Source organism: Phascolarctos cinereus, unplaced genomic scaffold, assembly GCF_003287225.1.
Source record: "Phascolarctos cinereus isolate Bilbo 61053 unplaced genomic scaffold, phaCin_HiC Scaffold_1;HRSCAF=81, whole genome shotgun sequence".
Lineage (NCBI taxonomy): Eukaryota > Metazoa > Chordata > Mammalia > Diprotodontia > Phascolarctidae > Phascolarctos > Phascolarctos cinereus.
In genome coordinates, this window is record NW_027555514.1 from 215096429 (window position 1) to 215109257 (window position 12829).

Below are 12829 nucleotides of genomic sequence, written 5' to 3' on the forward strand. Positions count from 1 at the left end.
TTGTCCCATCCTGCATGAGAATGAAGAACAGTCTACCAGGGGTGGGGAATCTGTGGCTTCGAGGCCACATGTGGCCCCCTAGGTCCTCAAGTGCAACCCTTTGACTGAATCCAAATTTCACAGAACAAATCCCCTTAATAAAAGGATTTGTGCTGTAAAACTTGGACTCAGTCAAAAAGCCACACCCAAGAGCCCAGCTTTTCTAGCCAGACTCCAGTACCCTCCAGTTAAGGTCAAGTATAAGAATGTCATCACATACACAACATGAATTGCAAACGAAGTTTATTTTATAGACAAGGGTAGGGGCAGGGCAACATTTTAGACAGCAGATTCAGAAGGAGGAATTATGTACACAAGGAATGACTTTTTTTTCCTTTTTTGCTGCATGCAAGAAAATAGGAATTCTATAGTGTCCATCAGAAGGGGGCACTAGAAAAGTGGGAGCATGAAGGAAGCAGCCCCCCAAGCCATAAGAGAATTCCCCCTAAAGGAGAAGAGCTAGAAATAGCTCTGCCCTTTTTTGGAGGGGCTGCGGAGGCAAGAGCTTTCTAAAAATATGCTTGAGCATCTCTTTCCCCCTGAAATGAGGTTGGATGGGTACAGTTTGGGATGCTGTCAACAAGTGGATCAGAGAAAGGCTTGTTTTTACATTCTGGGTAGAGAGGCATTGGGGCATCAGCTTTATCTGAATGAGAATGACACACTAGAGTCACAGCTCTTTTCTCCTTCACCTGGACTGGAGGTGTAGCCTCCTCCAGGCCCTCTGGTAGAGCCACTGCCTCCACCTCCTGAGCCTGAGTCTCGACCCCCAGAACCGGAACCTCGACCTCCAGAGCCAAAGCTGGCCCCTCCTCCTCCACTGCCACATCCTGAGCTAGATCCCCTGCCTCCAGAACTGCTGCCTCCAGAGCCATATCCTCCTCCTCCTCCAGACCCAGATCCTCCTCCTCCTCCAGACCCAGATCCCCTGCCTCCAGAGCCATATCCTCCTCCTCCTCCAGATCCCCTGCTTCCAGAGCTGTATCCTCCTCCAGAACTGGACCCTCTGCCTCCAGAGCTGTATCCTCCTCCAGAACTGGACCCTCTGCCTCCAGAGCTGTACCTTCCTCCAGAACTGGGCCCCCTGCCTCCAAAACCATGTCCTCCTCCTCCTCCTCCTCCTCCTCCTCCGGAACCTCTGAAGCCAGCCTTGGATGCCACACTAGATGAGACAGTGCTGCTACTTATAGCTGTAGAAAGAAACCAAGTCACAGTAAGCATACTGATCCTGCCTCTGCACAGCCACTACTTCTAATAGAAGAAATCTCATAAAGAGGGGTCATCCCTCATTACTTACATATGGACACGTTACTGGGAACTTCTCCAGAGATTCTATCAGGGTAGAGGGGGGAAAAAGAAGTATTGTTATCAAATTGTATTTTTTTTTTGGTAACCACAGTCCCAAAACCCATTAGTAGGGACTATCTCTTCATTGGTGGAAAAGAATGCGCTGCCCTGAGTGAGGGGTGAGAAGCCAAAAGACCCCAGAGCGGTTCTTCAGCTCTCACCAACTTCATCCCATCATGCTCATGGGCTTTGGGACTGAGATTACATTTTTTTTTCTTTGAAATTCTATCTCAACAAACCATAAGTTCCCATAAGGGAACACTGCCCAATACCACTTGGACAATCCCATTTTCTTCAACAATGACAGTTATTTTTAAATGCTAGTACAATCTTGCAGTTGGAATGCTCTCTATCCCCACTCCCTGTTCCTTATTTTTAAATACTCTTCACTTCTTGTGATAATGGAGTGGAGGGGAGGGGGTGGCGTGGTTCTGGGTGGCCTAGCTAAAAATACTTGGCTTTCTAATTTTTTATTGGAAAAAATAAACAACTAATTTTGGATCCAATATTCTTAAAATTCAGTTAGATAGACAAAAAGTGAAGCTGCCCTGTAAAGCTTCATCCAATCTAGGAGGATCTAGAATGAGACTGTCAAGTTGCCTCCCTTCTGTCTCCTCTACCTGCCATTAACCCTAGCTGAAATCTTCCTTCTCTACGCCAGTGCCTCTTCACATTTCTATCTAAGGCATCAGCATAAGCAGAGCCACTATTCCATGACTCACACCTTTCTTTGAGAAAAAGAAAATGAAGCTTTCCCTTTTCTCTCCTTCTGCTGCCAAATTACAGACTTCTATTTAAGCAACTGTAAACTGTGTTTATGAAACTGTGAAAGGTGAAATTGTGTTTATTCCTTCAGGGGGTGGGATTGGAGATAAAATTCAAAACCTTGCCTACGGTGCACAGAGACCTTGGCCTTAGCAATTCTATTCTACTCAGACTTCCACAGTTTGGAAGGAATCTTATAACTGAGTAAACTCAGACCCAGAGAGGGGTCCCACACTTGTTCCGCAGCTAAGACTTAAGTCCTGGTCTCTTCATTCTGAGAGCAGTATTATCTGCTGCTTCCCCTTCCATTCTGACCCCCACCCTGACAATTACCCTGTTCTATTTAGTACAGATAAAACTTTAAGATGACATTTCCCCCTTCCCTGGTCCCTAGCTTTCTTCTGCTTTTCCTGGTCCCCAGAGTCCATCCCTCCCTGACATTCCTCTGGGAAGAAAGCAGGAGAGCCAGTGCCAACTTTGGACTTTTATCACTCTTCATCTCTAGCCATAAAATGTGAGTCATCTCCCCATCCCCTTACCTATCCTCCTCTCCCTCCAGCAGCTTCTTATAGGTGGTAATCTCCAAATCCAGGGCGATTTTAACGTTCATCAGCTCCTGGTAGTCCCGCAGCAAGCGGACCAGCTCCTCCTTGGTCTGCTGGAGAGCTTCCTCCAGCTCTTCCATCTTGTGCTTGGCATCTTTGAGAGCATGCTCCCCCCGTTGTTCTGCATCAGCGATGGAGTCTTGCAGGGCACGGCACTACAAAAGAAGGAGGGAGGGATTCTGGGTGGCATTGGGAAGCCATGGGAAAGGGCAGCCTACACGTCCCAAGGGAAAGCGCCAAGGTAAACAGGGAACAGAAAGGTTGGTGGACCGATTTAAGTCTTTGGGGGAATGCTGTTGTGATGGCTGCATTTCTGGATCAAGCTACACAAACTTTGATACAAAATGCTGGCTCTGTATCATCATCATCATCAATCGATCAAACTCTCTTGCACTTATAGATGTACCCAAAGGTCTTCACATCTGTGATCTCATTTGACCTTCATGACAACCCCATGAGATGATAGGTCCAACATTGTTACCCCCATTTTAAAGAAAAGAAAACTGAGAATGTTCAAGAACTGTCTTTTGCCTTTCTTTCTGTCCCTAATACTTAGGAAAGAAGGAAACAAGCATTTACCATGCACCTACTGTGTGCCAGGCACTGTGCTAAGTGCTTAACAAACATTATCTCATTTGACCCTCACCACAAACCTTGGAGGTAGGTGCTATCATTATCCCTATTTTGCAGTTGAGGAAATTGAGGCAGAGGTGAAATGACTAGCCCAGGGTGATACTAGTAAGTGTCTGAGGTCAGATGTGAACTCAGGTTTTCCTGATTCCAAGCCCGGAGACACACAGTCACCTAGACGCAGTGCTTGGCATATAATAAGTACTTAATAAATGTTTACCAACTGCCTAGATCATGGGGTTTAGAGATGAAAGACACACTTTAGAATCATCTGATCTTGCCCATTCATTTTGCTCAAAGAGAAAACCAGGACCCAAAAGCCTTAAGTGGCATGTCCTGGGTGACATAAGGAGCCAAGTGGATCATAGAGTCAAAGGCTGAAGGGCACTTTGAACATTTTTTATCCTGACCTCCCCACTCATTTTACAAATGAAGAAATTGAGACTCAGAAGGTTTCAGTTACTTGCCCAACACTAATAGCAGAGCCAGATTCGCTGACTATAAATCAAAGCTCTCTACTACATCACAGGTAGGAATAAGGCTGGGGACCAGACCTGTCATTTCATAGGTGTAGGGAACTCCCAGAGGAGAAAACACTTTCTGCCAAGGCAGTTCAGCATCTTCTCTGCAACTTACACTCTTACAGAATTTCCTACAACACTGAGAAGTTAAGTGACTTGCCCAGGGTCACACAGACAGCATTTGTCATAAGCAAAACTTGGACTTAAGTCATCCTGGCTCTGAGTTCAGTTCCGTGCTGCTGCCAAGTGCAGTGAGCCTTAGATCGTAGCCCCTTAGGAGGCAGACACTGGGTCTCTCTGGTGTACAACACAGCCCCCTATCAAGAAAAATGGTAATTCCAAGTATGGGATCATTTCATGCTCAGCTTAATTCCATCTACAAATAGTAGAATCCATCTACCCATTTCTCTCTGCCTCTTTTTTTCTCTGTCTCTCTCTTTCCCTCTTTCTCTTCTCTCTCTCTCTCCCCCCTCTGTCTTTATCTCTCCCTTTCTCTCTCTCTCTCTCTCTTCTCTCTCTCTCTCTCTCTCTTCTCTCTCCCCCCTCTGTCTTTATCTCTCCCTTTCTCCCTCTCTCCCCTCTCTGTCTTTATCTCTCTCTCTCTCTCTCTCTGCCCTCTCTGTCTTTATCTCTCTCTCTCTGTCTCTCTGTCTCTGTCTCTCTCTCTCCCGCCCCTGTCTTTATCTCTCCCTTTCTCTCTCTCTCCCCTCTCTGTCTTTATCTCTCTCTGTCTCTGTCTCTCTCTCTCTCTCTCTCTCTCTCTCTCTCTCTCTCTCTCTCTCTTCACACACACACACACACAAACACACACCCCTATTCACCACCTACAAAGACCCTTAGAACTCATCCAGTGCTCCATCCCAGCCAATCACTGAGACCAGCCAGAAAGGCGAACCAAACTGAAGCCCTGGCTCACCTGCTTTTTCACATGGGCAATTTCTCCCTGAAGCCTCTGGATCATGCGGTTCAGCTCACTGATCTCCATTTTGATTTCCTTCAGGCTTTCTCCATGTTTCCCTGCAGTGATCTGGAGCTCTTCGTACTGGTTTTGCAGAAGAGGAAGAAAAGGGGGAAGCGGGAAAGGGAGGAGGTTTGTTTGCAGTGAATTTTGTTTGTTGCCCATGACTGGGCCTAGGAAGTTATGGCTGAAGCCCTTCCCTGCACACTACTCTCTGCCCTCCTCTCAAGAGAGATCAACTCTAGGACATTGGAAGAAGTCAGTGGAAAGAAGCTTTCTAGCCTCTACTAGCCTATGTAGGCTAGGATGTCAGTATGTCATCTACATGTCTCCTAGGAATTTGGATAGCTGGTCTAGATTTGGGTCCTTCTGGGGAAGGGGACAGTGTAGTCATTGTGAATATCTACTTTAAGCAGTCAATTAATCATCACTTCTAATTGTCCATAAGCTCCTGTACATTTCCTGGCTCAAGTCCAAAATCTGTAGTAATGGGTTTGGTTAGGTTCTCACTTTGCTGTGATATAGGGCCTCAGCCTCTGTCTTGCTCCTCTGTGCAATATCTTCGTACTGGGATCGAACGTCATTGATGATGCTTTCCAGGTCCAAGCTACGATTGTTGTCCATGGACAGGATCACGTTGGTGTCGGTGATGCATTGTTGCATCTGGGACAGCTCCTGAATTAGGCAGAATACTGGTCATGACTCACATTCTTAGAAATATGGGAAAGTAAATGGAATCACAGGAAGAGGATGATTTGGGCAAGGTGGGACCACATCCAGACTTCTGTTTCACTCCCTTTCCACCCCCATTCTAGGGCTTTGCTTACTTATTCTTGTGCATCTGGCAGCATTAAGCTTCCCACTCAGCCCCAAGCACCATGCAACCATACTGATTACTTTTACCAGGAATAGCCAGAGTCCAGAAAGGCAGAAGCTAAGCTCATGGTAGATATCCCCTTCTAGGAGTCCTGTCTTTTGAGTCATATCACTAAGGAAAGCTTGTCTCAAATGCTTTGTTTAAATTTCAGATGGCTGAGGGAGCCAAGATGGTGTAATACATGCAGCAACCCAGCTGAACTCTCCCAACATTAACCTAATATACCTATTCTAAAATACCTCCTCAAATCAGATTTTGGAGTGGCAAAGCCAACAGAACATTGGAGTAAGACATTTTTCCAGCCTAAGACAATGTAGGAGGTCAACAGGAAAGGTCTATGACACCAGGTTGGGGGGCCAGCCTGGAGTGTGGCAGCAGCACAAGCAATGAGCCTTGGAGGCAACCATGATAGTGGTGGCATCTGCAGCAGGAGCTTTGGGAGCTCTCATCCCAGAGCCAGTAAGGAGGTTGGACAACTGATCAGAAAGAACACAGGGGACCCTTTGCTGGCACTGAGCGCAGCTGGCACTGACTGGCAACTCTATTGCCCATATGCACTTCTGGGTCACAGTTCCAGGGTGGAGAAGAGCACTGGTGGTTGGTGACAAGGGAGAAGGGGGGGGCAGCTAGGTGGCACAGTGGATAGAGCACTAGCCCTGAAGTCAGAAGGACCTGAGTTCAAATCCAGCCTCAGACCAAACACTTGACACTTACTAGCTGTGGGACCCTGGGCAAGTCACTTAACCCCAATTGCCTAAAAAAAAGGGGGGAGAAGGGGCCCTTGTTGCAGTTCCAAGGCAGACTGGAAAATCAGAGCTCATGGCTGTAGGACAGCAAGGGACCTGGTCACAGTGGCAGGGCTACTGTGCTTTCAGCTGCAGGGGACCAGGAGCCCTTCCTGGATAAAGACCTCTCACAGACCAAGAAAGCAGTGACCACATCTCCCCCAGGATCATACCACTTTGGAAGCACCAAAAAGTTGAAGACCCCTGGGGGCAGCGAGGTGGCACAGTGGATAGAGTACCGGCCCTGGATTCAGGAGGACCTGAGTTCAAATCCGGCCTCAGGCACATAACACTTACTAGCTGTGTGACCCTGGGCAAGTCACTTAGCCTAGCCCCCCAAAAAAATGCAGAAAAAGTTGAAGACCCCCAAGAACTAGTTCTGAAAATACAAGCATGAAAAACCCGGAAACTTGGAGTGGTACCTCCTCACCCCCAGGTCAGCAGAACCCAACTTTAACATAAAAATTCATCAAGAAATAGGCTGGGGAAATGAGCAAACAATAATAACAAAGAGCTTGGTTATATGTTTTACATAATTTTGTATGTATAATTGATACCATTTTACCTACCTTCTCAGTGAATGGAAGAGTGGGAGGGAGGGAGAAATTTTGGAACCCAATTTAAAAAGAAAAGAATGTTTTAAAAAAATAATAAATTTAAAAAACAAATGGGGAAAAAAATAAAACGAAATTTTTAAAAATTTTCATATTGTTGAATCTATGGGGAAGGCGGGACTGTTCTATTCTCCTGCTTGGACTGAGAGGTACTTTCTCCTTTAGAGGAGGTTGCAGGATAGTTACTGTCCTGTCACGCAGGCTACAAAAACTAGTCTCACCTCCTGGAAATCCTGCCCAATCGCCCCAATATCACAGGCTGTCAATTTGACGGTGAACTCTCTCCAAGTAGCTGGAAAGAGAGCTGCCGAGTCATCAGAGGGGAATGAGCACCAAGGGAAAAGATTTTTTTTAAATCATACCGTTTCATATAAGACCCGCAGGAAGTCAGCTTCTTCTCTTAACACATTCACCTGGCTCTCCAAGTCCACCTTTTTCACATAGGCATTGTCCACATCCTAAAACAGTGATCAAATTATAATAATGATGACAAATTATAATAATGATAGCTAAAGTTTAGATAGCCCTTTATGGTTTACAAAGTACTTTTCTCATATTATCTCACTTGATTCTCACAACAGTCCTCTGCAATAGGTGCCATTTTACAGATGAAGAAATTGAGGCTAAGAGATGTTAAGTTGCTTGCCCAAGGGTCACACAGCTACTAAAGGTCTGAAACAGGATTCAAACTGAGAACTTCCTAAACCCAAGTTCATCACTCTAACCAATACAACACTTTGATGCCTCGAAAAGTCTGTTGAAATGGCATTCTGTATGCTCCCGGAACCCAAATGCTTCAAAAAATCATGTGAATTTTCTCCTTCCCCAAGTAGCCACCTCAACACCTTTCCTCATAATACCCAAATTCCCTTAGTTTTCTCTTTGTAACCTTTACGGCCCCTTGAGGTGTTCTCTAAACCACCCCACCTGAAATACTTCCCTCTGAATTATTTCCCCGGTGAGCCTTGCCTAATTTGTGCATTCCTATGGCAAACACCCTATCCTTCCCCCACTCACCTTCTTAATTGTCACAAAGTCATTCTCACTGGAAGTGCGTTTGTTGATCTCGTCCTCATACCTGTTAGGAGCCAGAAAAAAGAGATCAGTACTGGCCTTGTAGCATCATAGAATTGAGACCAAGAAGGAGCTTTACAGATTATCTAATCTAATGTCCTCATTTTACAGATGAAATATCTGAAGCCCAGAGAGGCAAAGGGACTCTTGTTCAAGGTTCCACAAGCAGTAAGTAAGAGGATTTGAATCTAGGTTATTTAACTCCAGATCTGGTGCTCCTTCCACAATGCAAACTGCCTCTCCTGCCCTCTTCTTGGTAGACTCACCCCCAAAACATCCCATATTCCAAGATTATCAAGTAGAGTTTTAATTGAAGTTGGTATCTCAGTTAGGAATAACTTTCCTTTAAAATATAATAATAATATTAGTAGTAACTATAATGAGAACTATAAAAATAATATGATTAATAACTATATGAAAACACAACTTCTAAAACCTCTTAGTTTTAAATTTTTTTAATTTTTTTTTAATTTAAAACCTCTTAGTTTTAGAAGTGTTACCAAAGGAATAGTTTCAAGAAATTCAAAGAATATACTCCCCCTCCCAGAAACTCATTTGGGGAAGAATGCTTTCCTGGAGAATTTATTCTGTTTGGTTATTAATATTCATTACCCATTGGTGTTTCCCCAAACACGCACACACTTACTTCTTCCTAAAATCCTCAACAAGATCCTGCATGTTGTTCAATTCTGAATCTTGCTTTGTTTTCTCTGTTGTGAGAGTGTCTACCTTCTGCTTCAAGCTGCTGATGAACGTCTCAAATAAGGGCTCTAGGTTAGGTGAGCGGGTACTGACATCGATTTGTTGGAGCATCTCCCATTTGGTTGTCAACACCTGGTTCTGCTGCTCCAGGAAACGTACCTGCAATTCCCCAATCCCCAAGACTTAACCTTCATCATTCATAAAAGTCGTGAGCTCATCTTCCTCTTCACTAGGATTCAGACACCAGGAATAAGTTGATCCAGAGATAGGGATAAGCCTAGTCACAACCGGAACAGATGTCCCATTCTGCCAGCTAAAGAATATACTAATATCTTCCTTCCTCCTTGGAGCACTCCACTGCTTCTTCCCCAAACCTCTCTCTTCTTTCCCAACGCATCACCCTGGCCCTTCCCATCCCGAGAGATCCCCTCCTCTATTCCACCAAGCAGCCCCCAACATTCCAGAAGGGCCCCTCCCTAATCCTAGTAGAATTCCTGGCAAAGCCAACGAAAACCAAAAAACCAGAATTTACTGGCATTATGCCAAAGAGTGCTTAGTATGAGAGCACTGGAGGGCAGGGTTTCTCAAAGTTCTTAAGAGCCTTATAAAACGCAGCGTTTTAGTTACACCTGCTATGCAATGGGAGGAAAAAACTCTATAAAATTCCAAGGTGACATCAATAAAAAAGATGTTGTGGTTCACCAAGGCATGGAACCTGCTCTCAAAGGCAGAGTTTCAATTTACCAACAAGCCACTATTTCAGGCTAAGCTTGTCAGTTTCTTGGGGAGCTTACTCCCAAAAGAGGAGAGACTCACTCACAGAAGAACAGAAGACAGAGGGACCCTTCTGTTCCCATTGAAATGCAGTTCTAATGTGGCCTAAAATATTCAGCAGGTTACCAGACCACCCTCAGAGACTGATGAGGGTTTGGGTTGTTTTGTTTGTTTTCTAACAAATTTAAACACCAATGTTTATTCAGCTAGACTGAAATGAGAAAACCAGTCATAAAGTCTTTCAAGACCTGGCTAAAATTCCACCATCTGTAAGAAGCCTTTCTTGAACCCCTTTAAGGCTAGTATCTTCCTTCTATTATCTATCTCCAGTTTATCCTATATACATCTTCTATGTACATAGGTGTTTGCATATTGTCTCCCTTCATTAGATTATGAGCTCCATGAGAACAGAGACTGTCTTCAGCCATTTTTGTATCCCCCAGTGCTTGGTATAGTGCCCACCCTTGCACATAGTAAGTGCTAAATAAATGCTTAGTAGGATTATCACATTCCTTTGTCTCCTTTTGTGTCTTGCAGAGTATCCAATGCATCCTCTCTTCATTGGCAATCCCCAGATGAAATTAACCAGCAGTGGTTCTTTTTCACTAATCACGGACTGGAAGCAGTACCCACTGAGCCAAGAGGATCCCACCGTCTCCAGACTCACCTTGTCAATGAAAGTGGCAAATTTGTTGTTGAGTTTCTTGATCTGTTCCCGTTCCTCTGACTTGACATTCTGGAACTCTGGGTCAATTTTCACATTAAGAGGCTCCAGGAGGCTTTGGTTGACAGTAACTTCATGGATGCCACCCCCAGGGTATCCTCCAGGACCAAAGCCACCAGGGCCACCAAAACCACCACCTGGCCCAAAGCGGCCTCCTCCAAATCCGCCGCCTCCGCCAAATCCACCGCCACTGCCAAAGCCGCCTCCGCCAAAGCCGCCTCCGCCAAAGCTACTGCCTCCACCAAGACCGCCACCTCTGCCGGAGAAACCACTGCCTCTTCCGGCCACACTTATGGAGATGCTCCTGCTCCCTCCGAGCCCAATAAGACTCTGGCTGCTGGCACCTCCACCACCTCCACCATGGCGCATTAAGCAGGAGGAACTGCTGGCAGATCTTCGGCTCCCACTGACCACTGCAGAGCCTGAACTGAAGCCTCGGCCCCCTCCTTTTGAGCAGGACCCACCGAAACCTCGGCTTCCTCCTTTTAAGGAGCTCACACTGAAACTCCAGCTTCCTCCTCCTTCTCCTCCTCCCCCTCTTCCTCCTCCTCCACGAGACCTACAAGACAACTGGCGACTCATGATGACCGGCCAAACGAGGAAAAACACCTCAGACGCGTGAGGAGAGCTAAGACTGAAGACTCAACTCCACTGATGGACTAGTCTTCAGGGTCTGCTTATATACCTGAGGAAGAGGCGTCTGTACTCTTGGGTGTCACTATGCTTATGCATGGGTTTGGTTTGCCTGGAAGCTACGTGTGGTGAGTGATTACTGGGCTAATAGCCATTAAGAATCAACTAATCAGCTCGATCCCAAAACTTGCTTTGATTGCAAACTTCTCTTGCTTATCACGCAATTTGATTTTTGTGAAATCATCAGAAAAGGTAAATCGTGGGCTTCTCCCTACCTGGGATTGGGAGGAGAACCTTCTGCAGAATCCTGCCCTTAAATCCGGGTCTTTCTCATGACAGACTGGCTATCAGTCAGAATGGTGCAGGCTGGCTTCCTGGGTTTGAATAAAGAGAAAAAGTGATGGAAGGTTTGGGAGTCTAGGTGTACCCCCTATTGCTTGGCAATTGCATCTAATCCACTGCCACAGCTTCAATTATCATTTCTAGGTGAATCATTATTAAATCAGCATCTCTAGCCTCAATCCCTCCTGAGGTTCACCCCCATATTTTTAATTCCCCCTCCCTGGCTAGTTATCTCCAGAAGCTACCTAGATATCTCACCACCTTAATCTCAAAACCTGCAAAGCTGAACTCATCTCTCCAAAAATGTGCAGAACTGAACTCATCATCTCCACAACCTGCTCTTCTTTCTGATTACCTTGGTTTGGGGGGGAGGGGAGAAGGTTACTATTGACATCACCATCTCTTAGTTACCTAGGCTCAAAACACTGAAATCATCTTTGGTTTATCCTTTTCCTCGACCCTGTCCCCTGCCCTTTCATATACACACACAGTCAATCAACTGCTAACTCCTCTTGATTCTATCTCTGAAATATCTCTCATATTCATGCCCTCCTTTCCATTCCTATTACCCTCACCCTATTTCAGGCCTTTATTATCTTTTGCCAGGACTATTACAATAACCCCTTAACTGGTCTCCCAATCTCCAGTTCCTCCCAGCTCCAATCCATAATGCACACCAAAATTAGAATAATCTTGATTACATAACTCTAATTATGTCACTCCCTCATTCAGAAATATTCAAAAGTTTCTCATTGCATCCCAAAGAGAGTCTACATTCAGCCTAGCATTCAAGACCCTCTACAATCTGGGTGTGATCTACCTTTCTCTCTCACAACTTCCTATTTATGCAGCTGGGATCCTGCCAGATTGTACTGTTCCCCAAATTTACCCTGTGGTTGGGTTTGGTGAATTTGGTTCGGTTCGGTTTGGTTTTGTGGGGGGTTTTTGGTTTTTTGCCTCTGACTTTGCTCACACCACTTCTTATACCTGCAATGGACCATCCTCTAGCTGTCCCCAATCTCTGCGTGTTGAAATCCTACCTACCCTTTGAGGCCTTCCCTAACTCCCTTATGAAGGCTTTTGAAGTCTTCCCTAGCTCCCTCTGCCTAAAATATTCCTTTGAACTTCCATAAAATTTTGTTTCTACTACTCTATGTACTTTTCATATTCCAATTTTGTATCTTAGTTGTTTGTATGGCTATCTCATTTCTCCCAATTAGATTATAAGCATCATTAGAGCTGAGAACATTTCTTGTTTATATTCCTGTCTCCTTCAACACCTGGCATAATTAATGTTTTGCACGTAGCAGGAACTCAGGAAATGTTGCTTGCATTGATTGAATTATTGAATCAGTCTAAGTTAAACTGTTCTTATTCTCAGAGACTTTTGACTTATTCCTTCCTTGAAATGAAAGGTAAGTATTTTGGTTTATAAGTGT

General features: G+C 45.1%; 1 protein-coding gene across 1 annotated transcript; it reads right to left on the reverse strand.

Annotated features, from left to right (window-relative positions):
- Nucleotides 1-298: 298 nt before the first annotated feature.
- Nucleotides 299-10997, reverse strand: LOC110194060 (keratin, type II cytoskeletal 2 epidermal-like). Its single transcript, XM_020966196.1, has 11 exons — nt 10970-10997; nt 10359-10894; nt 8862-9076; nt 8159-8219; nt 7504-7599; nt 5376-5540; nt 4824-4949; nt 2691-2911; nt 1337-1371; nt 1176-1229; nt 299-1106 (listed from the first exon to the last, which is right to left on the reverse strand). The coding sequence occupies exons 1-11, from the start codon at nt 10995-10997 to the stop codon at nt 682-684; spliced, it is 1962 nt and encodes a 653-aa protein (XP_020821855.1). The 3' UTR covers nt 299-681.
- Nucleotides 10998-12829: the final 1832 nt, after the last annotated feature.

Bases quoted from the DNA above. Each gene is read 5' to 3' on its own strand.
- LOC110194060 (XM_020966196.1), bottom strand. From the start codon at position 10,997: ATGAGTCGCCAGTTGTCTTGTAGGTCTC. The intron at 7,600-8,158 runs GTGAGTGGGGGA...TCACTGTTTTAG, and splicing joins ACTTTGTGACAATTAAGAAG to GATGTGGACAATGCCTATGT. The intron at 1,107-1,175 runs GTTCCGGAGGAG...CCAGTTCTGGAG, and splicing joins ATCCAAGGCTGGCTTCAGAG to GAAGGTACAGCTCTGGAGGC.